General features: G+C 52.2%; 1 protein-coding gene across 5 annotated transcripts in view; it reads right to left on the bottom strand.

Moving 5' to 3' along the window:
- Positions 1–1,187: 1,187 nt before the first annotated feature.
- WDR62 (WD repeat domain 62) overlaps positions 1,188–25,054 on the bottom strand; it is a 49,009-nt gene continuing 25,142 nt past the window's right edge. Inside the window, exons 12-32 of one of the 5 annotated variants that reach the window (XM_061139099.1) lie at positions 23,925–24,016; positions 21,649–21,774; positions 18,172–18,239; positions 17,968–18,089; positions 17,159–17,234; positions 15,754–15,865; positions 15,433–15,496; positions 14,590–14,712; positions 12,903–13,036; positions 10,572–10,624; positions 9,142–9,360; positions 7,225–7,298; positions 6,824–6,927; positions 6,359–6,466; positions 5,953–6,087; positions 5,461–5,575; positions 5,222–5,348; positions 5,088–5,139; positions 4,311–4,928; positions 3,358–3,515; positions 1,188–3,263 (exon numbers count right to left, since the gene is read on the bottom strand). In XM_061139099.1, coding sequence (XP_060995082.1) covers positions 3,000–3,263; positions 3,358–3,515; positions 4,311–4,928; positions 5,088–5,139; positions 5,222–5,348; positions 5,461–5,575; positions 5,953–6,087; positions 6,359–6,466; positions 6,824–6,927; positions 7,225–7,298; positions 9,142–9,360; positions 10,572–10,624; positions 12,903–13,036; positions 14,590–14,712; positions 15,433–15,496; positions 15,754–15,865; positions 17,159–17,234; positions 17,968–18,089; positions 18,172–18,239; positions 21,649–21,774; positions 23,925–24,016 — 2,944 coding nt within the window. In that variant the 3' untranslated portion in view covers positions 1,188–2,999. Of the gene's footprint in view, positions 3,264–3,357; positions 3,516–4,310; positions 4,929–5,087; positions 5,140–5,221; positions 5,349–5,460; positions 5,576–5,952; positions 6,088–6,358; positions 6,467–6,823; positions 6,928–7,224; positions 7,353–9,141; positions 9,361–10,571; positions 10,625–12,902; positions 13,037–14,589; positions 14,713–15,432; positions 15,497–15,753; positions 15,866–17,158; positions 17,235–17,967; positions 18,090–18,171; positions 18,240–21,648; positions 21,775–23,924; positions 24,017–25,054 lie in introns of all 5 variants that reach the window. The other 4 variants (XM_061139101.1, XM_061139097.1, XM_061139096.1 and 1 more) reach the window with 4 other exon arrangements.

Raw genomic sequence — 25,054 nt, 5'->3', positions numbered from 1 at the left:
GCTGGCTTCCGGTAGGGGTTAGTAATGGGGGGCCCCACAGAAGATGGAGCCCCTCTTGCCACAGTCACAGCTCCCCTCAGGGCAGCGCCCTCTCCTCTGGGTTCCACTTTGCTCCCTATGCCTTCTGGCCTGAGCAGTGAATAGCTCTTCTCCAGTACCATCCTAGGGTACTGTACTGGCCCTGAGGTTCCCCTGTCCACTTCTTTACAAATGACCCCTCTGCTGAACTCTTTGAAATATCCCACATGAGCATGCTTCCTGCTGGGACACTGCTGCATGCACACACATTCACCAGCATTGGTTTCTTTTTTAAAAAAATATTATTTACTTGGCTGTGCTGGGTCTTAGTTGTGGTGCTCTGAATCTTCCAGTTGTGGCATGCAAACTCTTGAGTTGCGGCATGTGGGATCGAACCTTGGGTCCCCCACATTAGCAGTGCAAAGTCTTACCCACTAGACCACCAGGGAAGCTCCAGCAGTGGTTTCTTAACCAGTTGGTTTGTCTAAGAAAGGTCTTGTCCTTCCAGGACTGAAGAGCTCAGCAAAGGTGGAGACTGGCAGACACACTGCCAGCCCACCCTCCTTTTGTGCTGAGAGAACCCAATTTTGTTCAAACAGTAACATGCCCAGGACAGGAGAATGGCTGAATCAAGCAAATTAAAGCCATTTCCATTCCTGTTGCCTGCAACTGCCCTGAAAGGGAAGGGCGTCTAAGAAGGTTTGGCACTTTTCCCCCATGACCTTGGCGGGTGCCCAGCTTCGTGCCTTTGCTCCTAGTTAGGTGAGGGTGTACGCTGGGAACCATGGCAGCTGTTGTTGCCACCATGAGGGCCTAAGCCAGGGAGTGAAACTCCGACTCACAGAGGGTGGAATAGAGCAGTAACAGAATCTAGAGTAACAAATGTCCCTGTAGCTTGGGGCCCCTTAAGCCAGGCATTTGCTTCCTGGAGTTGAAGACCTTAACTATGATACAAGGTGGGAGGAGGGGTAAAATCCACGAGGGACAGAGGCTCAAGGTGGTCCCCTCGGTGTCCAGTCACCTCACAGATTTTACAGCTTTGGCTGAGCCAGGCCAGGGTGGGGAGAGTGGTCTCCAGTCTTCAGGGGTGGCCTGTGAACCCAGGTAGGGAGCCTCCTGACAGAAATGCGGCCCACCTACGTGTCCTGGGCTTCCTGAGGCAGGAAGGAGGAGGGGAACCTTGTGAAATAAGCAACACTGGGCATCTCACAAACACCAAGATCAGGGATTTTATTTAGAGAAAAACCTGTATTGTGAATGTGTCTTGGGTTTAATATTTTTTTTTCTTTTTTTTAAATTTAATTTTGGTTGCACTGGGTCTTCGCTGCTGTGCAAGAGCTTTCTCTAATGGTGGCGAGCAGGGGCTACTCTTCATTGTGGTGCACGGACTTCTCATTGTGGTGGCTTCTTTTTGTCGTGGAGCACAGGTTCTGAGCAAACGGATTTCAGCAGTCATAGCTCGAGGGCTCTTTAAAGCACAGGCTCTGTGGCATGTGGGATTTCCCAGACTAGGGATGGAACCCTTCCCCCCTGCATTGGCAGGCAGATTCTTAACCACTGGATTATCAGGGAAGTCCCAGATTAAAATGACTTAAAACATCAAGGCCCTGCCTGGTGGGACCCATTTTTCCTCCCACCTCCTCTCCTACCATCTCCTTGAGCCCACTCCATTCCAGCCTCCTGGCTTCATTGCTATTCCTTTCATCCTCACATCTGAGCCTGCCATGGGGCCTTTGCACTGGCAATTCTCTCTGCCTAGATACTTGCCCAGTTGTCCACACGGCCTGTGCCCTCTATCAACCCTCTGTTTCAATGCCACCTAAGAAAGGCCTTTAACCAGCACAGTGACTGTGAGATCCCTCCGTTTACCTGCAGTTACAGTTATTGTATTAATTCCTATCTTTTGCTCTCTAGAAGGTGAATGCATGATGCTCTGCTTGTCCTGTTCCCTGCTCTACTCCTAACATGTAGAACAGTGATGAGAGATGGGACCAGGAATTCCTGGGGGCTGGAAAGACTTTTCAACAACTGCGTACTTAGTGTTTACAGGGGCAACAGAGGGCCAGGTCCTCAGGCTGAAGGGCCTGGCTCTACTACCAGGCAAGCCTGGGTTTGAGTCTCAGTTCTGTGGGGCCCTAGGCATGACCCTGGATATCTCGCTGAGCCTGTTTCTGGTGAGCCATGATCACATTAGAGCCCGGAGGAACTCACAGGCAAGTGGGGGTTCGGGCCCCACAGAACACGTGATAGGACTGGGCTTCAGGGGAGGGGCCTGCTCCTGCTGCGCTTCCTTTTAAAAGACTCAGGACAGTGAGGGCTTTTGTGGTCCCAGTAGTGTCTTCTCAGCAGATATACCACATGGCTAGATGCCTGCTGCCTGGGGAGGCTGGTCCCAGAGCTGGAAGCCCATGGGACGTTGGAGCTGGACAGTCTTGCTGGTGGAGGAATTACTGGCTCCAGCTGCTGGGTGGCCTGGGCTGGATTGTCTAGTAGCTGAGCATGTTTGTCCTTCCTCACTTTCCCCTGCTGCAAGTGGGAACAAAAGCCTGGAGCTCATAGGATCCAGCGTGGGCCTGGCCCAGGGGCCGTGAGACAGTGTTGTGGGGATATGTGAACTGGTGGCCAGCGTCTGGCACACGGTAGTCATAGAGGCTCCAGTGGGTTCGTGGGCATTGGGAGAGGGCAGGGAAGAAGGGCTGGCCCCTCCCTAGGGGCCAGCAGCTCAGTGGGCTGGGGACAGGCGACATGGGAGCCAGGTGCTGGGGTCATCATTCCTGCAGTGCCCAAACAGTCCTGTGTGCCCCACGGCCGGTGAGCTCCCTGGGCTGTCCTCCTCCCCTCTCTCCCCACATCCATCTGAACGCGGCTTTGTGGATGCTCCAGGACAGGCACCAGGCGCCACTTCTGCAAGCTGTCTGTTTATTTGCTTAAAATACCTATTTCCTCAGAAGCACAGGGCTGCGTGGAGAGGCTGCTGGCCCTCAGTCCCCCCGTGCCTTCCTCCTCACGGCCTGCACCAGCAGCTCTGAGTAGTGTTCCAGCAGGGCACGCAAATCTGGGCTGGCCAGGGGGCACAGGGTAGGCGGGGAGGGGGCACCTGGGCTGGGCGGGGCCTGGGCTGTGGCCACATCCGTCCCCACCAGCCAGTTGCTGGCCTCTAACTGGCTGTGGATCCAGAGGAAAGTGGAGGCCAGCTCAGTCCGTGCCTGCCGCTGTTCGGCGCTCACCTCATCACTGGAGACCATCTGCAAGGGGCGCCCACCTTGTTAGGGGCCACCTAGGCTGGGCAGTGCCAGGGAACCCCTCAGCCCTTTCCCCTGACCCTGGGGCTTGGCTTACCAGGTGGTAAAGGTCCAGGGCTTCCTGGAAGGCATCCTGCAGTCTGTGCACGACAGTCCCCACATTGCTCAGCTCCAGGGGGTCTGGGGGCAGGAAGCTGGCTGGCGCCCTGGGGTCCCCCCAGTGTCCAGGGCAGTCCTGGACTGGACTGGGTGCTTCTGGGGGTGGAAGGGAGGAAATGAGAAAGACACTTCTACTTTCCAGCTGATCTGAAGAGGCCAGGGTGGCTGGGCCAATCCCAACTGTTGTCCCCTTTCCTGGGACATTTCCCTCAGTCCCCAAGGCTCCTTTCCCAACCGTCCTGCAGGTCTCTGCTCAAATGCCACCTTCTCCCTGAAACCTTTTCTCATCGTTCATCATCCATCAGCCACTGCATCCACCTGTCACTCCCTAAACCCTTTCTTTCTCTTCCTTCTCTCCATAGCACACCTTGCTTCATGATACACGTAACCCTTTCCTTATAGATTTAGTCTGGTCAGGGAGGGGGCACAGTCTTGAGGTGCTAGCCTGTGTTTCCCTTTTGTTTGCCCGGCAAAGTAATAAAGCCACTCTTTCCCTCTCCTCCATTAAAAAAAAAAATTTAGACTGGGGATTTCCCTCAGTTAAGGTGTTAATTTCTGTAGTCTCATTTACCACCAGCTCCCATGGATCGGGAAGATCTCCTGGAGGAGGGCACGGCAACCCACTCCAGTATTCTTGCCTGGAGAATTCCATGGACAGAGGAGCCTGGCGGGCATCAGTCCATGGAGTTGCAAAGAGTTGGACACGACTGAAGCGACTTAGCACATCCATGTCCCCAGGGCCCAGAACAAAGCCCAGTATATACAAGTACTCACTAATATGTAAGGAAATGAATGAATGAGTGGCACAGCGCCTGTGGCCTTTGGAGCTGAGCCAGCTGTTATATGGGATGAGCTTAGGGGACAATCCCTCATTCTAAGGATGGTACTCACCAGGGGTGGGCTCCCGGAGAGAGGCGATGCTGCCAAGGACCCTAGGCCTGGCTTCTGGGAGCGGGAGACTGTTGGGGACAGGGGTATTGAGGTGCACAGGGGCCAGGAACCTTGGGAGAAAGGCAGACTTGTGGAGCCTTGAGGCAATCCCATCCGCAGGGCTGTGGGCTGGAAAACCATCTGTCGTAACAATGACATCGCGTTCGGTGTCCACAGGCTCCTGGGACCAGACACACGTGGTGGGAGGCTCCAGCTGGGGTGGTGGCAGCAAGAGCCTGTCACAGATGCTCGACAGGCTGAGTTTCAGGCTGGCGCGGGCCTCATGGTTGCCCCGGGAGGGCAGGGCAGGTTCTCGGCCCTCACCATCAGAACTGGGTGTCACTGTGGTGGTGACATCCTGGAGCTCCCGGCTCAGGGAGGCCAGCTCCTCCAGGGAAACGCTGCGGGACATCTTGGCACGGGAACTGGCAGTGGCCTCCACGTGGGAGTGGGTGGTGGGGGTGTGGGCACTCTGAGCCAGGCCTGCAGCGGGTAGGGCTGTGGGTGCTGGTGGCTTCTTGTCGGTGGGCAGCGCAGAGGAGGAGGGCATGCAGGGCGCCAGGCCCGTGAGGCAGGGGGCTGGAAAGAAAGCAGGCGGCTTGCTCTCACAGCCCAGCTCAGGGCTGACAGACAGGGCCCCCCACCCGGCATGGTTCATGGTCCGAGTGGCCCCTGGCCATCCCCACCATGGCTCACTGAGCCACCCAGGGCTTTCCACTGGGGGTTGGGGACACTCACACAGTGGGGACCACACCTCCAGTGTCTCCTCAGCCTTTCCTCCAGAGATGACCTGCAAACACAGCCTCGCAGTAAGGACAAGGCCTCCCGGCTCCCAAGCCCCGTGTCTCGAGGGAGGTGGCCCCAGTACTCACGTTGGTCCTGACTGGGGAGGTGGAGCCAGCACCTGCTCTTGGGGGCTCGCCCCCGAGGTCCGTGAGTCTGACCTCTGAGGACTTCACAAGGTGCCGGGGCAGCCGGGAAGGGAAGGTGTGGGGGAACCTGTTAGGAAAACAGGTGGCAGTGGGGGCCCTGAGGGTGCTTAGGGGCACACAGCCCCACCCTGCAGGGAGACGGAGAGTGGGTGGGAGTTCACTAGTTCACCCGCTCCTACCTGGATGTCTTCTGAAGGCGGGAGAGGAACTGGGCTGAGATGCTCAGTCGGGGGTTGAAGAAGTCGTCCTCGGTCTCAGGGGCTTTCATGTCTCTCAGGGATCCGAGGAAGAGCTCTAGGGCAAGATGCCAAGGGAGCCCTCAGAAACCCTCCAGCCAGCCAGCCCTGGGCCCAGGCAGACCCCACAGACCAGCAGACAGATCCTCAGAGACCCTCAACAACAGATAACACGGGGCTTCCCTGCTGGTCCAGGAAAAGATCCCACATAATGCAACTGAGACCCGATGCAGTCAAAAATAAAAAGCAGACAACACACACCTCGGGAGCAAATCGAGCCGGCAGAGGATACTGTGCTGTTCAGCCCCTAAGCAAAATGCACGGCCTCCCACCACCCTCGCCAGCCCTGCCAGGGAAAGCCCCACCCTGGGGACGTCCACACTGAGCCCAGCCCTGGGTGCGCCCAGGCAGGTGTCAGAGAGGGGCAGGGCTTACCCTCAGGGTGGGCATCAGTAAGCGTCTCGAAGTGGTGGCGGAGGAACTTCTCTTGCTCAGGGGTCTGGGGCAGGGAGCTGTTGGACATGCCTGGCACCTCGGGCCGGGGCAACTCTCCTGCAGTCCCTGGGCATCCTGAGCAGAGGGCGTGGGCAGGAGAGAACTGTCAACACATGAGTCACGAAGAGGCCCTGAGAGAGCCACCAGCTGCTTAACAATGGAGGAAGCTGGACTCGCCCATCACACACCCTGTGGCCACCAGGCGGGGAAGGCGGGGCTAATGGCTCTGTCTTCTAGGGGAGGGAATTGGGGGTGCAGGACTGATGTACAGCCAGTGGTTATATATCACAGCCATCAGCCGGCCAGGCCCACGCACCACCTTTTTCTGCATGTGGCCGCCGTTTACCTGGTGTGGGAGGAACCGTGTCAAACTGAGGCTCTGGGTCTGGCTGTGGAGGGGAGGAGTGGATGGTGGCGACACTGCACTCCAAGTCAGCCTCTGACTCCCCCGAGTCTGGAAGAGAGTGGGTGCGGTCAGGGGCCCAAAGCTGGGCCCTGACTGGGTGCGTCAGGTAAGGAGGCTCTGGGTTTCAGGGCTTCAGTTTCCTCATCTGAAGAAGGGGGACCATAGGACCCACGCCCTACTTTATGGACCAGCAAGGCTACACTTCAGGGGAGAGGCAGCGCTGGGCTCCCACTGGTGGGCAGCTGGGCTCCAGAAGTCTAGGGTGAAGACAGCAGGGATGATGTCTGTCTCTGTGACAGACTCTGAGCTTCAGGAAGACGGGGTCACAGTCACCATCAGTGCCCAGAAAGGGGTCCGGCCAGACGAAGAGATGACTGCAAGGTGTCCTGCCGGGTGCTCACTCACCCTCAGGTGGACTCCGGTCCTTCGAGCCGATTGAGGGGACCCGGAGGAAGGGGTCCCCTTGCTGGTCTCTGCCTGCCTCCACCACCGCCTCCACACAGTACTCGCTGCATGCCGGGGGTGAGGGATGGGTAGGGAGAGTGAAAAATGGCACACTGGTTAGTAAATACCTGGCCCCTACCCAGAAGCCCTGGGCATCTGCACCTGCTCCTGCGGGGAGCACAGCCTCGCCTCTCCTGCCTTCACCAAAGGCGCCCTCCATGCACCTCCTCCTGGAACCAGGGAAAAAGGTGGCAGCCTCACCCCTCTGCCTCCCTCCCTCAGGCCCACTGGGAGAGCGGAGCGCAGTTCTTCCAGGGTGTGTCTACCAGTCGAGGCTTCCTCTCTCCAACTAAGGAACTCACCTGTCCATCCCTGTGACTGTCACCTCTGTCTCCGGGGGGCAGGTGATGAGCTCGCTGGCCTCAGAAGACTCCTGCTGTGGGGGTGACAAGGAAGGGTGCCCGCAGCCGTCCTCTTGGGGACTCTCGGACTGTGAGTGAAGACAGCACAGCCCTCAGAGGCAGCCGTGACCCCCAGGGCCCATGTGAGCTGCAAGGTGTTCCACCCACACCGATGGTGACAGGAAAGATGGCAGGCCTCACTGTTGGATGCTCCCTGTGAGGCAAGGCCTGGGCGGGGCTGTCATGAGCTCACGTTCTGTGCTGCCCCTCCATTTCATCGGCCCCTTTACAGTAAGGAATAGGTATGGCTCCCACCCTGTAAGGATCTATTCATATGAAGTTCAAGAACAGGCAAACCAATCCATGGTGACAGAGGTCAGCATGCTAGTTACTTCATTGAGGGTACTGACTGGAAGGGGCAGAGGGATCCTCCAAGATCAAGAGGTAGAAAATGCTCTACATACTTTGACTTAGGGGGTGGATACCTAAGTGTGTACACAGGTATTCAGCAAACTGTGGTTTTATGATCTGTGCACCTAACTGTACTTATATTAAGCCACATAAGAAAACTTACATTGTTGTTGTTAAGTTGCTAAGTCAGGTCCAACTCTTTGTGACCCCATGGACCGCAGCCCACCAGGCTCCTCTGTCCTTCACTATCTCCTGGAGCATGCTCAAACTCAAGTACGTTGAGTCAGTGATGCTATCTAACCATCTCTTCCTCTGTTGCGCCCATTTTCCTCCTTCCCTCAATCTTTCCCAGCATCAGGGTCTTTTCCAATGAGTTGGCTCTTAGCATCAGGTGGCCAAAGCATTGGAGCTTTAGCTTCAGGATCAGAAAACTTACATAAGAAAACTTATATCAGAGAGTAAAAAAAAATTTGTTTGGAAAATAATAGAATAAGATCTAAAGTTGTGTCAGCACGTTTTTGGGCCCAGACTGTTTATGGCCCTGGGTAACTGCAAAAGCCCTCTGAGGGCTTCTTTTTTTAATAACCATTTTTAACTTAAAAAAAAAAATTTTTATTTCTTGATCTTGTCCCACAGCATGTGAGATCTTAGTTTCCTGATGAGGGATCAAACCTGTGTCCCCTGATTTGGAAGTGTGGAGTCTTTTTTAAGATATTGATTTGTTTTTAATTTTATTTATTTGGCTGTGCCGGGTCTTTGCTGCAGCGTGAGAGATACTTAGTTGCAACATGTGGGATTTAGTTCCCTGACCAGGGATTGAACCCTTATCCCTTGCATTGTGAGCTTGAAAGAAGTCTTAGCCACTGGACCACCAGGGAAGTCCCCATGACCATTTTAAAAAATGACTTTTTGATATCATTTTTCTTGGTCATCTTTTTTTTTTGTTTTTTTTTGAAATGACTGTATTTTTGAAAGCCAAAGACCAGAGAATTGAGAATCAAGCCTTGCTGCAAGTTACATAGCCAGGAGTGGGCAGGCCCAGGGCACCACCTGCTCCAATGCCCTTCACTCAGGTACAGGCCTGCCCTGGGGCCCAAGATCTCACCCCCAAGTGAGCGCCTCCCTGACTCCTGGTCTGCTCTGGGAAGTTCCCCTGTGCACCAGGCCCAGGGCTCATCCTCCTGCTCACTGCCATCTCGTTACCCTCTCACATCCCTGGAGTGTCATCTGCCTGCTAAGTTGCTTCAGTTGTGCCTGACTCTTCGCAATCCTGTGGACTGTAGCCCACCAGGCTCCTCTGTCCAAGGGATTCTCCAGGCAAGAATACTGGAGTGGGTTGCCGTGCCCTTCTCCTGGAGTGGGATGGTCAATCTTATTTTCAAAATGCGTGCGTGTTGAGGCCCCAGGTCCTCGACCGGCAGTTGTGGTGCATGTTTTGTGGGTGGGGCTGGGGCCAGCAGTCCATACCTCGCTCAGCAGGCCTGCCAGTCTCTGCGACTCCATTGCATCCAGGACAGAATCCTCCAGGCTCTCGGGCTTCATGGGGGTGAAGTAGCAGTCCAGGTCCCTGACATCCAGGATGGTCTTAAGAGGCTCCTGGTCAGCCCGCTCTGCCCAGCGGCCATGCGGCTGGTAGCTGCGCTTGGCATTGAAGGCTGTGCTGTCTGCTGCATCATCATCTCCTAGCTGAGGGGACAAGGGGACACTCAGGCAGCTGGCCAAGTGCTCACCAACTCCAGGGAGGGCGAGGAACACTGCACAGACCCTCTTCCAGCCTTGTGGCTTTAAACCTCACTCAGAAACAACTTGCAGATATCTGTCTCCAGCAGAACCTTGCTATTATTTCTTATTTTTTTTGCCACGTCACATGGCTTGTGGGATTTTAGTTCCCTGACCAGGGATCGAACCTGCAGCCCCTGCAGTGCTGGCACTTGAGTCTTAACCACTGGACTGCTCAGGAAGTCCCAAACCTAGCTCTAAACTTCAGAAGTCCTCATGCAACTGCTCCACATCTCCACATAGATGTTTAGCAATCTTTTAAAGCAAACATGTTGAAGACAACAACTGACCCTTCCCCCTAAACCAACTCAACCTAAAGTCTTCTGTCTCAGTGATTCTTCCCAGCTACTCAGGCCCCAAACCTTCTTGTCCTCCTTCATTCCTCTTATTCTGTCCTTCACACTTCACATTTCTGCAACTCTGCCACTCAAACACACCCAAGATATGTACACTTCTCTTTTCTGCCACTTCCTTGATCTTGCTTACCACTGCCTCCTACTAAGACTTGCTTGGCAGACAGTGGAAGGGTGGGTGCTTGAGAACCTGGGCTCTGGAGCCAGCCTTCTAGGGTCAATCCCACCTTCTCTAATTCCTAGCTGTGTGACTGTGGGGAAGTTATTTAACTGCTTTGGGCCTCAGTTTCCTATCTGTGAAATAATAGGGGATACGAAACGCCCAGACATCAATGATGATTAAATAATACATATAAAAGACTAAACAGAACCTGGACAGAGCAAGTGTGCTGTGAATAACTGTTATTGTTGTTTTAGTTGCTAAGTGGTGTCTAACTCTTTGTAACCCTGTGGACTCTAATCCACCAGGTTCTTCTGTCCATGGGATTTCCCAGGCAAGAATACTGGAGTAGGTTGCCATTTCCCTCTCCAGGGGATTTCCCTCTCCAGGGATCAAACCTGTGTCTCCTGCTTTGGCAGGTGGATTCTTTACCACTGAGCCACCAGGGTAGACATGCAGTAAATACCTGTGGCATGAATGAAGGGCTGTCCAAACAGAGACTGAAACCATCATAAGGATTCTCCATGGAAAGTAAAGATATGAAGGGGGAAAGGGCACCCGTACTTTGTTAGGCTCTAGGTGTCCCGCTCCCCCGGCAGACTCACCAGCCGCTTCGCCCAGAGCGGCAGCTTGCCGTTGGTCAGCAGGCACTGAGGATCTGAAGAGACACAGAACATCCACGAAAAGAGAATAAACAATTCAAGAGACCACCGTCAACATAAAGAGGTAGCTCTCCAGAGACCACACAGGAAATGACACATCCAAAGATGATTGGCCTCACTAGCTATCAGGGAAATGCAAATTTGTTTTAAAGATTTATTTTTTTGATGAGGACTATTTTTAAAGTCTTTACTGACTTTGTTAACAATATTGCTTCTGCTGTCTACGTTCAGTTTCTTTTGGGATGTGAGGCACGTGGGACCTTAAGTCCCCAACCAGGGATTGAATCCACATTACCTGCCTTGGAAGGCAAAGTCTTCACCACTGAACTGCTGGGGAAGTCTCATGGGAAATGCAAATTTAAACAATGGGATATGTTTTCCCCATGCACACTCAATCGCTTCAGTCGTGTCCAACTTTTTGTGACCCTATGGACCATAGCTCCTCTGTCCGTGGGATTCTCCAGGCATGAATATTGGAGTGGGTTGCCATTTCCTCCTCCAGGGGATCTTCCTGACCCAGGGATCGAACCCGCATCTCTTATGTCTCCTGCACTGGCAGGCAGGTTCTTTACCACTAGCTTAAGATTGACCAAAATTAAAAGGCTTCAAACTATCAAGTATTGGCAAAAGTATGGGGAAACAGCAGGCATAATACTGACTGCTGGCTGGGGCAGTCACTGGATTTGGAGGGCCCTTGGGGTTATCTTTTAAAATAAGAAGTGTATTAATCCTGGGATCCAGCAGCGCCTGTCCTTGGGTGGGGGCGGTGGGGGGGGAGTGGTCAGCACAGCCTCGTTCACAACAGTGTAATGTCAGAAAACACTCAAATGGGGGAAGAGGTTCAAGAAGGGGTATATGTACACATGTAGCTGATTCATGGTGTTGCACAGCAGAAACTAACACAATGTTATAAAGTAATTATACTCCAATTAAAAAATAAAAGTAAATAAATAAAGCTAAAAAGAAAATATCTAGGTGTGCCCCTGGAGCACAATCAGTGGTGATGCTACCGGTTAAAAGAGGGAGGCCTCTGCTTTGTAGTCAGTGAGATAGTTTTGAGAGAAAAAAAGATACAGAAGAATATCTGAAGTCTAATATAATTTGTAGACATAGATGCTCCCTGTGTACATTTTATGTATATTAATGTTCAGAAAAAGGCCTGAAAGGATCCACACCGAAATCCTAAGAGTGGCCACCTTGGAAGTGATGTTGGACTGGATGTGAGGGTGGTGACAAAGAAAATGAGCTTACTCTCTAGTTTTTTCCCAGGTTGAATTCTCACATGGCTGCTGCCTACCAATCAGCCATCCAGGGGGCCTCTGGCTGTTTCCTCCCTGTTGGCAGAGCCCACCAGCTTCACTAGGAGCTGGCTAGCCACAAAGGCCAGCCACCATTCCCAACCTCTCTCACAGCTGAGCAATCATGGCCAACATGACCGGCAAGAAGCCTGCAGGGGCTTCTGGGAAAGAAGAAGCCCCATAAAGGCAATTCCAGGAGGGAATGTCCTCTTCGATCATGTCTCTGATGGCTGGAACTTCAGCAGCCATCTTGCAACATGAGTGCTGAAGCCAAGGCAATATGCAAGGAGGCAGGAATTGATGGAGGGCCTGGCCCCTCATAAAGTCGCTGAGCCACTTCTCTCCCTTCTGCCTGAACAAGAGAATCTGGTTTGTCTTCTGGTTAACATCATCCTGTTTTCCCCCGGGACAGCCCCTTACACTCACCCCTGGCTCTTGATCATGTGGTTCAAGTGGAGCTGACTAAAGCCTCTGCCCTCAGGGATGACCACATGACTCAGGGCTGGCCAATCACAGTGGCTAGATCAGAAATGGGCAGGTGACTTAAAACAGGAACATAAGTCATGAGCAGAGGACTCCAAACTGTTGGAGAAGAGGTGCTCTCTTCTCTACGGTGTTATAACCTTGAGCTGCCAGGGATACTCTGCCCCTTTAACAGGGAGAGTCTGCCTGACAGCAAAGTCAACACGGAGAAGCGCAGAGCCAAGAGATGGAGAAATATCTATTGCTTTAATGTCACCTGACTACCAGGATCCAGCTATGCCTGAACCCATACTCTCAAAGTTTCCATTACAGGAACCAATAAATCCTCTTTCCAAATTAAGCCAGTGACAGTCTAGTTGCTATGACCCTGAAAGAGTCCTGACTGATGTGATTATTGAGTTTCAATATGTGTCAGGCTGTGAAAACAAAGCAGTGACCAAAACCTAGCAATGATCCCTCTGCTGAGAGTTCAAAATAGGGCCCCTTTCCCAACCTGGATCCAAGCTCTCCTTGGATGGGGTCTTCAGCAACTCTTCAGATTCACATTCTTCCTCCAGCTCATCCTCTGTCTGCTCTCCAGGGCTCAGGGAGCAAATCTCACTAGGCACGGATGCATATATCTCCTGCCTGAAGACAGGGAAAAGGATGGCAGGAGAGAAACACAGGTAAATGGGATGGGAGAGGGGACCTGCCTAGGGCTGGGTCCATGAGAACACACTCTTGGCTTCTGGTCAACATGTGGCTGGGAGATCTCACCTGCTACAACCCCTCTGCTAGAAACACACTGTCACAATAAATGACATGTAACAAAGGCTGGCCTGGAGAAGGAAATGGCAACCCACTCCAGTATTCTTGCCAGGAAAATTCCATGGACAGAGGAGACTGGCGGGTTACAGTCCATGGGGTCGCAAAAGAGTTGGACATGACTTAGCAACTAAACAACAACAAAAGCTGGGCTCAAAAAATAAGGCAAACTCGTCAAGGCCCACAGCAATGGAATAGAAAGCAAAGCAGATGGTAGGGTATGAGTCCTGAGCTGCTGGCTTCTGTTCCAGGAAGCAGGGTTAGCAATGAGATTTTAGTTTCAAGGGCCAAAGAGTTGTCCGCTCCCTTGGTGCCTAGATCTGCATCACCTCAAGATGACTGCAGAAAATGAGGCCATGTCAGGCCTGGTTCCCAGGGGGAGGCAATGGCAAAGCCCCAAGACAGAGAGAGAGGACTTCCCTGGTGGACCAGTGGTTAAGAATCCACCTGCCAATGCAGGGGACAGGGGTTCGAGTCTGGGAAGATCCCCTATGCTGTGGGGCAACTAAGCCTGTGCACCACAACTACTGAAGCCCATGCACCTAGAACCTGTGCTCTGCAACAGGAGACACCACTGCAACAAAAAGCCGTGTGTGCCTCAAGGAAGCGCAGCCTCCATTCACCACAACCAGAGAAAGCCCGTGTGCAACAATGAAGACCCAAAGCAGCCAAAAATAAATAAATGAAAGAGAAAAAAAAAAAAAAAAGACAAAGAGAGACAGGGACAGCTCCAGGGACAGGAGAAAAGAACATTTAAAACCTCCCACTCCAACTGAAACTTCCAAACCAAAATCCCAAATCAAAGACCAGAACAGGATTTCACTCCAAATAAAACTGGTCTTGGAACTTAAAGACTTAAGAAACAGGTTTAGGAAACTCAGGGATATAAGTGAAAGAACAACTTCCATTTAAAGATTAAGAAGACATCTCTGCTCCCCTGGACCCTTCCCTGACCTCCTCCCTCCCCACCAAGGGCTGGGTCGGGGGCCTCCTCTAGTTCCCACAGCCCCCTGAGGGCTCCTCACCAGAGTGCTCACAGGCTCTCCTAGCACTTTCGCTTTTACACTTCAAAGCCTTTCTTGTGTGTTATTGTAACTTTGTATTCAAAGTCCAGTTCCCAGAGAATACATGCAAAAATACAGCTGATTCACTTCCACTGTATAGCAGAAACTAACGCAACATGGTAAAACAACTATACCCCAATAAATGAAAACAAAACCCAAAACCCCACAAAGTTCATCTCCTCTTCTAGGCCCTGAGGGCACGAGGGGCAGGGTCTGGGGCCCCCGTCTGCAGCCTTACTCCCTATGGGGGCGGGGCAAGAAGACACCCCTCTGGTGAATGACAGGCGGGGGTGGACAGGAGGCTGCCAGGACCTGGGGTGGCCGCTCCACTTCCCGTCCTCCGTGTTCTGCTGCTGCTCCCGGCGGTTGATCTCCAGCAAGTGCTGCTTCATGCTGTTGGTGATCTCAGGGCCCAGGTGCCAGATGAAGACACAGCTGCAGAGGCCAAGGAGAGATGTGGGAGGAGGAAGAATGGTGAATACAGAAGTCGTCCGACTCTGGAACCACCTGGGTCACCACAGCCAAGACCCTACTCCCTGGCCCGGAAAATAGCTCCCATCAGCCCAGGGCAGGTCTACACCCTGGTGGGGTCCAGGGCCCCCTAGTAAACCAAGGCTGCTCTGAAGACCTCAAGACCCACGGAAGATAGCTGCGAGGGAGAGTAGTAAATCGGACAGAGTGACAAAAGGGATGTCCTAGGATACCAACCAGGTGCTGAGGAACTGACATATGTCATCTCATTTGACTCTCACCATATGATTCTCAAGGTAGATGGGGTCATCTCTCTCTCTTTTTTTGGCCCCACCATGCAGCATGCAGGATATTAGTTCTCTGAATAGGGATCGAACCCCCTGCGCCCTGCCATGGAAGCTTGAAGTCTTAACCACTGCGGACCACCAGGGGGAAGTCTCGGGCTCATCTCTCTTTTACAGAGGTTCAGAAAGGGGAAATGACCTGCTCAGGGTCACAAATAAGTGGCAGATCTAGATTTGAACTCAGGGCTTGGCACACTGTCCGGCGAGAGTAAGTTGGCATGCTCTGAGTTCCAGCTGTGGGCACCGGGCTCTAGTGTCTGAGCCCTAGCTCTCCCCATAGGATAGGTCTCACCCACTCCCAGAGCAGGGCCCTGCTGGGCAGCCTCCAGGCCTTTCCCACCTGTCTCCGGACACGGTGATCAAGTGACGGCAATCATAGGTGAACTTCATGCCGGTGACAATTTCTGCAAGTAGAGTAGAAAAGCTGCATTGGTCTTTTTCATTTATTTATTTGACTGCACTGGGTCTTAACTGCAGTATATGGGATCTTTAATCTTCATTGTGGGATCTAGCTCCCTGACCAGGGATCAAATCCGGGCCCTCAGCATTGGGAGTAGGGAGTCTTTACTGTACCACCAAGGAAGTCCTGCACTGGCCTTCTGAGCTAGAAGGCTGGGTGAGGGCAGGTGGGAAGGGGTCCCAAGCAGAGAGGCACACCCACCTGAATGGCCAAACATCTTGGCAACACATTCGCCTGAGTAGAAGTCAATCACTGAGATGCTTTTGTCAGAGCAGCTTGTGGCCAGGAAGGTGCCGGAGGGGTCCACGTGGACCTGCCGAGAAGAGCGCCCACGTGACACTGGGGTGGCCTCCTTCTTCCCAGAGGCGGGGGTCAATATCACAGCCCCGCTGACCAAGGTCCCCCTTGTGCTGGGCGCTAGGTATGTGGACTCATCCCAGGTTAGCCTCACGACACACCCCATGGTAGGTAGAAGCTCCTGTCCCCATTTCACAGGTAAAGAAATTAACAACCACCACAAGGGTACTAATGGCGGCCAGGCCCTGTGCTAAGTACTGTACGTATGTGGATTTATTTCCCCCACAGACCCCTGTGATAGAGGCTTAAAAAAAAATTTTTTTTTTTAAATCCTAATTAAAATTGTTACAATATTGCTTTTGTTTTATGTTTTGTTTTTTTGACCAAGAGACATGTAGGATCTTAGCTCTCTAACCAGGGATTGAACCTGCCCCCCTGCACTGGAAGGTGCAGTCTTAGCTGTTGGACCTTTGGAGAGGTTCCTGTAGAGGCTATTTTTATTTGCATTTTAGAGATGATGAAACAGGATTGAGAGGAGATGACATTTGCCCAAGGTCACAGACAGCCCGAGGCAGAACTTTAAGAGGATCTGACTCTGGAGCGTTGTAACAACTCCCCTAGTTCAGAGACACTTGAGAAGGTTCCCACCTCATCCTGGATGACATAGGCAGGGGGGAAATTTGAAGAGGGACCCCAGACCTCTTTGATTCTTCCCACCACACTCTATTGCCACTCAAATGGAAACCACTTAAATGTCCCCGCTTGGGGAAAGTCAAAGAAAGTGGCTCAGTTGTGTCTGACTCTTTATGACCCCATGGACTAGAGTCTATGGTATTCTCCAGGCCAGAATACTGAAGTAGGTAGCCGTTCCCTTTTCCAGGGGATCTTCCCAACCCAGGGATCGAACCCAGGTCTCCCGCATTGCAGGAGGATTCTTTACCAGCTGAGCCACCAGGGAAGATGAAGAATACTGGAGTGGGTAGCCAATCCCTTCTCCAACGGATCTTCCCAAGCCAGGAATTAAAGCAGGGTCTCCAGTATGCAGGCAGATTATTTACCAGCTGAGCTACCAGGGATGCCCCCCATTTGGGGAAGGGTTCAGTAAATAAATGTAGAGCTCTAGGGGCCACTCCTGGCTCCCAAGCATCCTTAGTCAGCCAGGCCTGAGTGGATGCTGGCCAGCATGTGATCCTTTGATTCCATGCCAAGGAGGACTCATATTTCAGATGGCCCAACGGCAGGAAGCAGACAGGGGGGCCTTGGGTGTGTGTGTCTGGGTGTGGTTTCAGCCAGGGGCCCAGTTCCTCACCTTCAGCAGGGACCCATCGTCACCCTGGGAGCCCTTGTAGCACTTCTTCTGCTTCCCGTTCAGGGTGTTGTAGACTCTGGAAGGTGAGGGCAGGAGTGGCTAACGTGGCCCCACCCACAACCCTTCTTGCTCCAACCTTACCTACTGCCCACCTCTCCCTGGGAAGCCCCCAGTACCTCTTTTCCTCTGCTGCCTGGATTGAAACCTTGTACCAGGAAATGGGACCCTGTCTCAGGCTGAGGTCACAGAGGTTATGTCTGGCAGCCAATTTGAATAAGCAAATGTAGGAGATGGAGAATCTCTTTGGACACACTCATTCCTCCACATCCTTCCCAGTCTAAGCTCAGATATCCCTTCCGGTGATCCCTGCTTGAGCCCCAGGTGGGGTGGATGTCCTCCCAGGGGCCCCCAAAGCCTCTGGGCTGTCCTCATCCCAGCCCTGACCGCTCCATGCTGTTATTATCTGTCTGTCCTCCCCTGCACTCCACGGAGGCAGGGTTAGGGACTCCCTCTCTCTTCCCCGCAGACAGGTACTCAAGAAACGAGGCTGGATGATTTATAAACCATGTCAGTACCTCTTGGTTACCCCACGCAGGCTCCTGAGAGCCAGGGAACCCACTGTTGACCTGGAGACAAGGCCTGGGTGAGCCCAGCTCCTAACAAACACCCACTGGGTCCCTCCACTCCACTCAGCTTCTCAGGGACTGATGGGCAGGGGAGGAAAGCTCATGAGAAGACAGACCCACACAGGCCCTGCTCAGAGACCCGCCGAGGCCAGGCCGACCAACCCGCCCAGGGCAGCTCCTCACCTCACATTGCGGTCCTGGCAGGCCACGGCCACGTACTTCTGGGTAATGTCGATGTCCATGTCATACAAGGTAGTCTTCTCAGCCACGTGGTGGGTACGGACAAAGTGCAGTCCATCCGAGGCCTGGCAGGGCAGATGGGGCTTTCAAGATGTGGCCCCCAAGAAGCCCCCACATCCAGCCCCCAAGGAGGCCACCCCACTCTACCCGGTGGGCACTGCGGAAGTAGATGCTCTTGTCGGCGCCACAGCTGATCATCTGGATGTCTCTGTTGCCTGGAGGAGGAGGCCATCATGAGGGAGGGCTGGGCCCCTCTGAGCCCGACTAGGGTTAGGGATCCTAGCTAGGGAACCCTACCATAAGGGAACTCTGCTGGGCATCACAGAGGGTTTCCTGGAAGAGGTGACGGGAATGCTGGCAGGTGGGAGGACTCTGTAAGCTGTGAGCCATTTGCATGAAGGGGTATGAACGGTGCAGTGGGCAATGCAGGCCTCTGCAGAGCGAAAGCATACAGGGAAACAGGCCAGGGTATAGCAGGGGCACCAGGCTTAATCTGGGATTCAGAAAAGTGACTCAGGCCACAGAGTGGAGATGTGACTGAAGCAGGTAGCAAGAGGAGACAGGCAGACTGCTGGGAGGCTCATGCCATCAAGAATGATCAGAGGGACTTCCCTGGTGGCCCAGTGGATAAGAATCTGCCTGCCAAGGCAGGAGACACGGGTTTGATCCCTGGTCCAGGAAGATTTCACAGGCAACTAAGCCCGTCCGCCACAACTACTGATGCCCGTGTGTCACAACTAATGATAACCATGCATCACAACCAATGATGCCCATGTACTCGAGAGCCCGTGCTCCGCACCAAGAGAAGCCAACATGGTAAGAAGGCTGTGTGCCACAAGGAAGAGTAGCCACCAATTGCTGCAACTAGAGAAAGCCCGCACAGCAATGCAGACCCAGCTCAGCCATAAATAATAATATAAAAAAGAATGATCAGAATATCTGGACAGGGACTTCTTGGCAGTCCAGTGGTTAGGACTCCACGTTTCCACTGCAGGGGGCTTGGGTTCAGGCCCTGGTCAGGGAACTAAGATCCCACAAGCCGCGTGGCACAGCCAAAAAAGAAAAAAACTCCACACAGATCCCAGTCCAGGCTCTCTGCCACTTGAGCCTCCCCCTCCTGACTTGTCACCAGCCACATTTTTGCAAACGTGAACCCAGGGGCTCAGAGTCACGCAGTCCTTGTCCCAGAGTGCAGAGAGTCAGGACCGGGCCAGGGCTGATCCAGGCATCCTCTGGTTATTAAACACTGTGCTCGGAAGCCAAGCTTTCTCTCCGAGCCTCAGCCTCCTGTCTGTTCAATGAGCCTGTATCAGCCACTGCCCCACGGAGTGGCATGGAAACCCCTGGGACCGTGGCTGCCACCTGTAGGTACTATCGATGTTCTTGCTTTTAAGCTTCTCTCTTTATAGAAGAGGAATAATCAGAGAACAAGTACCTCACAGAGTTGTGGTGACGATGAAAAGACAGGATGAATATAAAACATGTAGAGCCTTGGTACAATGGATGCTGCTCCTTCGTGACAGGACATTTGCAAGCTCCCAGGCCTGACATTACAAGCTAAGATGTTACTCAAGTGGGAGTCACTAGTCCTAGAAGGAAGAGAGCCCTGTGTATGGGAGGGACCCAGAGAGGGCCTGCAAGTTACTGGTAATGCTTTGCTTCCTAACCTGGGGTGCAGACCCCATGTGTTTAGCAAGATTAGGACCAGGATCAATCAGAATAGTCTCTAGCTAAAAACAAGGGGTGTGTCTAGTTCAGGCTTACTGACTGTGAACTTTGATGTGGATATTTCATTGTATTATGCTGTAAACTATTCACAGATTTTCTGTTCACTTTTTGGAATATATGATTCAAAGAAAAGAGTTCAAAGACTGACATTCTTTAGCTGGGTAGCTTCAGACAGTTTCCAGTTGGCTGGTGCCCAGTTTACACAAATCATCAATGGTTCGAGCACAATGTCCAGGTGAGCCAGCCCAGTCAGAGCAGGGCTCACAGAAGCTGGGTTGAGGATGCCCATCCTCTCACACCGCCTCGGGCTTTAACAGAGGTCCACACTGTCAGAAGGACCGACTCGTGGGTCACCCCCTTGGCCAGTCATCACCTCTCCTGGATCTAAACCATTCATTACAGCTAAGGTCACTGCTGGGCACAGCACAAGATTTACTGATCTATTCTACCTACCTCTCCACTGTGGAATGGGAGGGTCTGAACAGTTTTTTAAGGCTGTCTGAGAAAGCTGAGCTGATCAGCATTTGTTAGGTCCTTACAAAGAGATGCAGGTTTGATCCCTGGGTCAGGAAGATCCTCTGGAGTAGGAAATGGCAACCCACTCCAGTATTCTTGCCTGGAAAATTCCAGGGACAGAGGAGCCTGGCAGTCCCTGGGGTCGCAAAGAGTTGGACACGGCTGAGCAACTGTGCGTGTGCATACACACACACACCCACATCACAACACAGCAAACACTGTTAATCTGTTTTTGCTCAGCTCCCAACCACCTGAGACAGAGACAGGGCAGAAAGTGCGGAAGTCCAAGGGACATTAATACATTCTCAGCCATAAGATTATATGTACAAAACTCTTCCTAGTCAAGAACATAGAGCACAGGGATATATTCTCTCCATAATGGATTCTTCTTGAATATAGTTTTGAATACGTTCTTGGGTTCTGATCATTTAAACTCCTACAAGGGCCTGCTTCCCCTTCTCTTGGAATCCCTTAGGGCCAGGGATCTCCAAACTGAATCCTTCCAGTCTTGGAGGGATCCCTTCAATTGCCTGTTTGAGTGAGGGCTTTGAAGGAAGACAGCCTTATGCAAAATACTGGCTGTGTGACTCTGGCTGTCAAGTGGGGAAACTGCTGGGACAGCACAAGGGTCACCACCCAGCACAGAACTAGCCTCCAGTAATTGTCTCTGTCACCCATTTTTCTGCCAAGGTCCCCAGCACCATCCCATCCTGGATTGGCATTCTGACTTCCTGTTGGAGCACTTGCCTAATGTCAGTTCTCATAGATCAGAGGTGGAGGTGGGTGGGAACTGGAGAAACAGGAGTCAGACACAGCCTAAGAAGACACTCCAAAGCTCTGGCACCGATAACTGTTCTGAAAAGGGGTGGCGCCTCAAGTCAGCACCAGGAAAGTCAGCTCTCAATTTCTGCCAAAGAGATAGGAAGAGGAGAAGTGTCTTTCTAGCAGCACTGGAATCACTGAGACCCTGCCCACCCAAGAGAGGCACAGCCGACAGAGGGAGACAGTCTGGATAACTTAAAGGAATTCAACCTTTGGGAGACTTCCTTGGTGGTCCAGTGGTTAAGACTCTGTGCTCCCAATACAAGGGGCCCAGGTTAAATCCCTGGTCTAGGAACTAGATCTCACACTAAGAGCTCTCATGCCACAACTAAAGATCCTGCATTTGCAATGAAGATGGAAGATCCTGAGTTCCACAACTAAGACCCAGCACAGCCTACTAAATAAATAAATTTAAAAAAACATTCAACCTTTGGATCCAGCTGGGCTTTGAATCCGATGCTGTTCCCTTTTTTCTCTAAGCTGAAGGGGGCTCTGCTGTTACGTGCAGCCAAAGGAGCCCACTGAATGAGGCACAGGATGTAGAAGGCAGGGGCTTACCAGTGAACTTGATGGCCGTGATGGATGAGGAGTGGTCGTCCAGGGTCTGCTCCAGGTTGTAGTTCTTCTCCACGTTCAACACGTGGATCAGTCGGTCCCGACTGGCCGAGGCAAGCAAAGTCAGTCCTGTAGGTGAGAGGGAGGTCCTGGGTTCCTGGGGGCCCGCTTGATGGCCTGGCCTCTCAGACAGCAGTGTGACTGAGCTTTCCTGGCCTTGAGGAAGGGGATCTCTGGTTTCCTAACTGCAGCCAACTTGCCCCAGACCCTGGCACTCTGCATTCCTCGCCACCGGGTCGTGCAGGATGAATCTTGACGTACACATGGACACTCCTCCACCTGTGCCCACACCAGACACTTTGGGAAAGCCCAGCATGCCTTCCTATCCAGTCCAGCTACTGGCAGCCATGAGAGGCTCTGCCAACTTCTCAACCTCTCCAAAACTCCACCCACCCCCTCACTCTCTACACTCTGGCTGCATGTGTCTCACGTAGGTCCTACTGACCATCTGCTGCCACCCTTTCTTCAGACACTGGACCTTCGTGCTGGCCCCCTCAAATGGTGCCTACCCTGGGCACCTGCTAGGTCTAAGGCCTAATGGTGATCTGAGGTGGGGGGGAGCTCAGGAGAGGTGTACTGGATGAAAAGAAATGCAGAGGAAATTTGGCAGAACAGAGTATGGCAAAAGGAAGGAGAAAAGAAGAGAATGGGAAAGAATATTAACCTCATTAATACATAACTTCACCAAGATTATATTCCTGCCAAAAAGGTATCATCAGAATCAAAACATAAGGAAAACAAACAAATTCAAATGGAAGGAAATTCTATAAGATGACTGGTCTGTATTCTGCAGAAAGACAAAGTCATAAAGACAAACTAAATAAGGCTGTCGAAATAAGCCTCAAGTCAGCACCAGAACAAAGGTGACAAAAGAGCTACTCCAACTAAAGCGTGAACCTGGACTGGAAAGACAAAGGTGCTGCAAAAGACAACATTGGGAAAACTGGCAAAATGGGAATAAGAACTCAAGATAGGGACTTCTCTGGTGAGTCAGTGGTTAAGAATCTGCCTTCCAATGCAGGGAACAAGGGTTCAATTTCTGGTCGAGGAGCTAAGATCCCACATGTCTTGAGCGGCCGCAACTAGATAAGCAATTAGAGAAACCAGTGCTCTGCAGCAAAGACCCAGCATGGCCAAAAGAAAAAAAAAAAAAAGCCCAAGAGAGATGACAGATTTGATAAGATGCACATTGAATAAGATGCACTGTGGTCAGGTAAACAGATGTTCCCGTTGCTAGGAGATGCTTACAGAAGCATTTAAGAGTGAAAGGACAGCAAGTCTTCCTCTCCAGTGGTTTAGCAAAAGGAAAAAAAAACAACAACAGGGCTTCCCTGGTGGCTCAGTGGTAAAGAACCTGCCTGCCAATGCAAGAGACATGGGTTCGATCCCTGGTCTGAGAAGATCCTACACGTTATGGAGCAACTAAGCCCATGCACCACAACTACTGAACCCTTGCTCTAGAGCTTGAGAGCTGCAACTTCTGAGCCCATGTGCCACAACTACTGAAGTCCACACACCCTGGAGCCCGTGCTCTGAAACAAGAGAAGCCACTGCAACGAGAAGCCCATGTGCCGAAACTAGAGAGTAGTCCCCTTCAAAAACCAGAGAAAAGCTCACGCAGCAATGAAGACCCAGCACAACCAAAACTAAACAAATACAATTATTTAAAAAAAACAGAAAAAAATTACATACATGGTATTATATTATGAATGTGTATATACACACACATGCACAAATCCAGAGAACAGGAGAGAGGGGAAGCAGATAACATCCTATATATAGTCAAAGGGTCAGATAGGATTTAAAGAAAAGAGTTGGGGAGCTGTGAAGAATCTACAGGTGTTCCTGATAATATTCTCGTAAATTTACTGTAAGCATCGAAATTTTTCAAAAGAATATGTTTCAAAAAAAAAAAAAAAAAAGAATATGTTTCACAACTGATCTACCTTTTCCAGCAGAGGAGCTCATCCATACATTTACTCATTAACCTTCACCTCTTTAGCCTGAGCAGCTTGGGGTGCTGGGGACCAGGGTAAGCAGGTCAAGTCCTGCATGCTGGGTCTTGCTTTCTGGAGTCCCAGCCATCCTGGTCCCGGGGCCTGGCAACAGGAATTCTTATTAAATGCAGGAGCCCTAGCTGTCACTCACAGTCCTGCCAGACACCAACTGCTCACCCCGGTGGCTCTGCCAGGCAGGCCGTGCCCCCACCACAGGCTCACCTGTCTCCGGCTTGGAGTACTCCAGGCACAGCACCTCGGCATCATGGGCCTCCACCTTGACCAGCTCGTCCATGAAGTGCAGTTCGTGGATCCTGGGAGACACACACTGCCTGCTGTACCCTGCCCACCGCCCCCGGCCCTCAGCCCCAGGTGCTCTGCTCCCACTAGAAAAGGTCAGAGCAGCCGGGTGGGGGACATAGAGAATACCCTACCCTGGCCAGCTAGTCTAGAGGTGCCTGACCGTTCTCGGCACCCAGAAAGCTCCCAAGCCTGGGAGCACCTCAGCAGGCACCTGCCCCTTGGGGTTCCATGGGTTAACATCTACGATGGTCCCTGGGGGAACAAGGGTTAGGGGAGGGCTGTTATCAGAGGTGATCACTGGGGGTAGGGCAGGGGTCAGAGGTCATACTCAAAGATAGGCCCTATGGGTGGGAATATTTTTGTTGTTTGTTTTGCTTTTGGTGTGGAATCTTAAGTTACCTGACCAGGGATCAAACCTGGGCATTTGGCAGTGACAGCACGGAGTCCAAACCACTGGACTGCCATGGAAGTCCCAGGTGGGAACATTTAAAATATATATATTTATTTATTTGGGCGTGCCTGGTCTTACTTGTGGCACACAAACTCTTAGCTGTAGATGTGGGATCTAGTTCTCTGACTAGGGACTAAACTCAAGCCCCCTGCATTGGAGGAGCAGAGTCTTAGCCACTGGCCCACCAGAGAAGTCCTCCAGGTGGGACCATTTGATTCTAATTTTTTTGGCCACACCCCAGGGCTTGCAGGATCTTAGTTCCCTGACCAGGGATTGAACCCAGGCCCTTGGCAGTGAAAGCCTGGTCGTAACCACTGGACTGCCAGGGAACTCCCTCTCATTCTTAAAGGGTCTCAAATCCAGACTTTCCTCATATTCTTGCCAAATGAAATCAGACAACAGGTCATCCAGGACTGAAATAAGAAATGATCATCCCAGCTCCTCCATTCTCCACCCTTGTGATCTTAACCTGGCCACTCAGCCCCTCTTTCCTCAGCGAATCCATCTGAAAGTGGTGAGAATAACAGCACTAACACCATCGGGTCGCTGCAAGGATTAAATCAGTCGATACCCATGGCGCTCAGGCCAGGGGCTGGCC

Source organism: Dama dama, chromosome 4, assembly GCF_033118175.1.
Source record: "Dama dama isolate Ldn47 chromosome 4, ASM3311817v1, whole genome shotgun sequence".
NCBI classification, from domain to species: Eukaryota; Metazoa; Chordata; class Mammalia; order Artiodactyla; family Cervidae; genus Dama; species Dama dama.
Note: the sequence above shows the minus strand (reverse complement) of the source record. Positions and strands in the feature narration are given on the sequence as shown.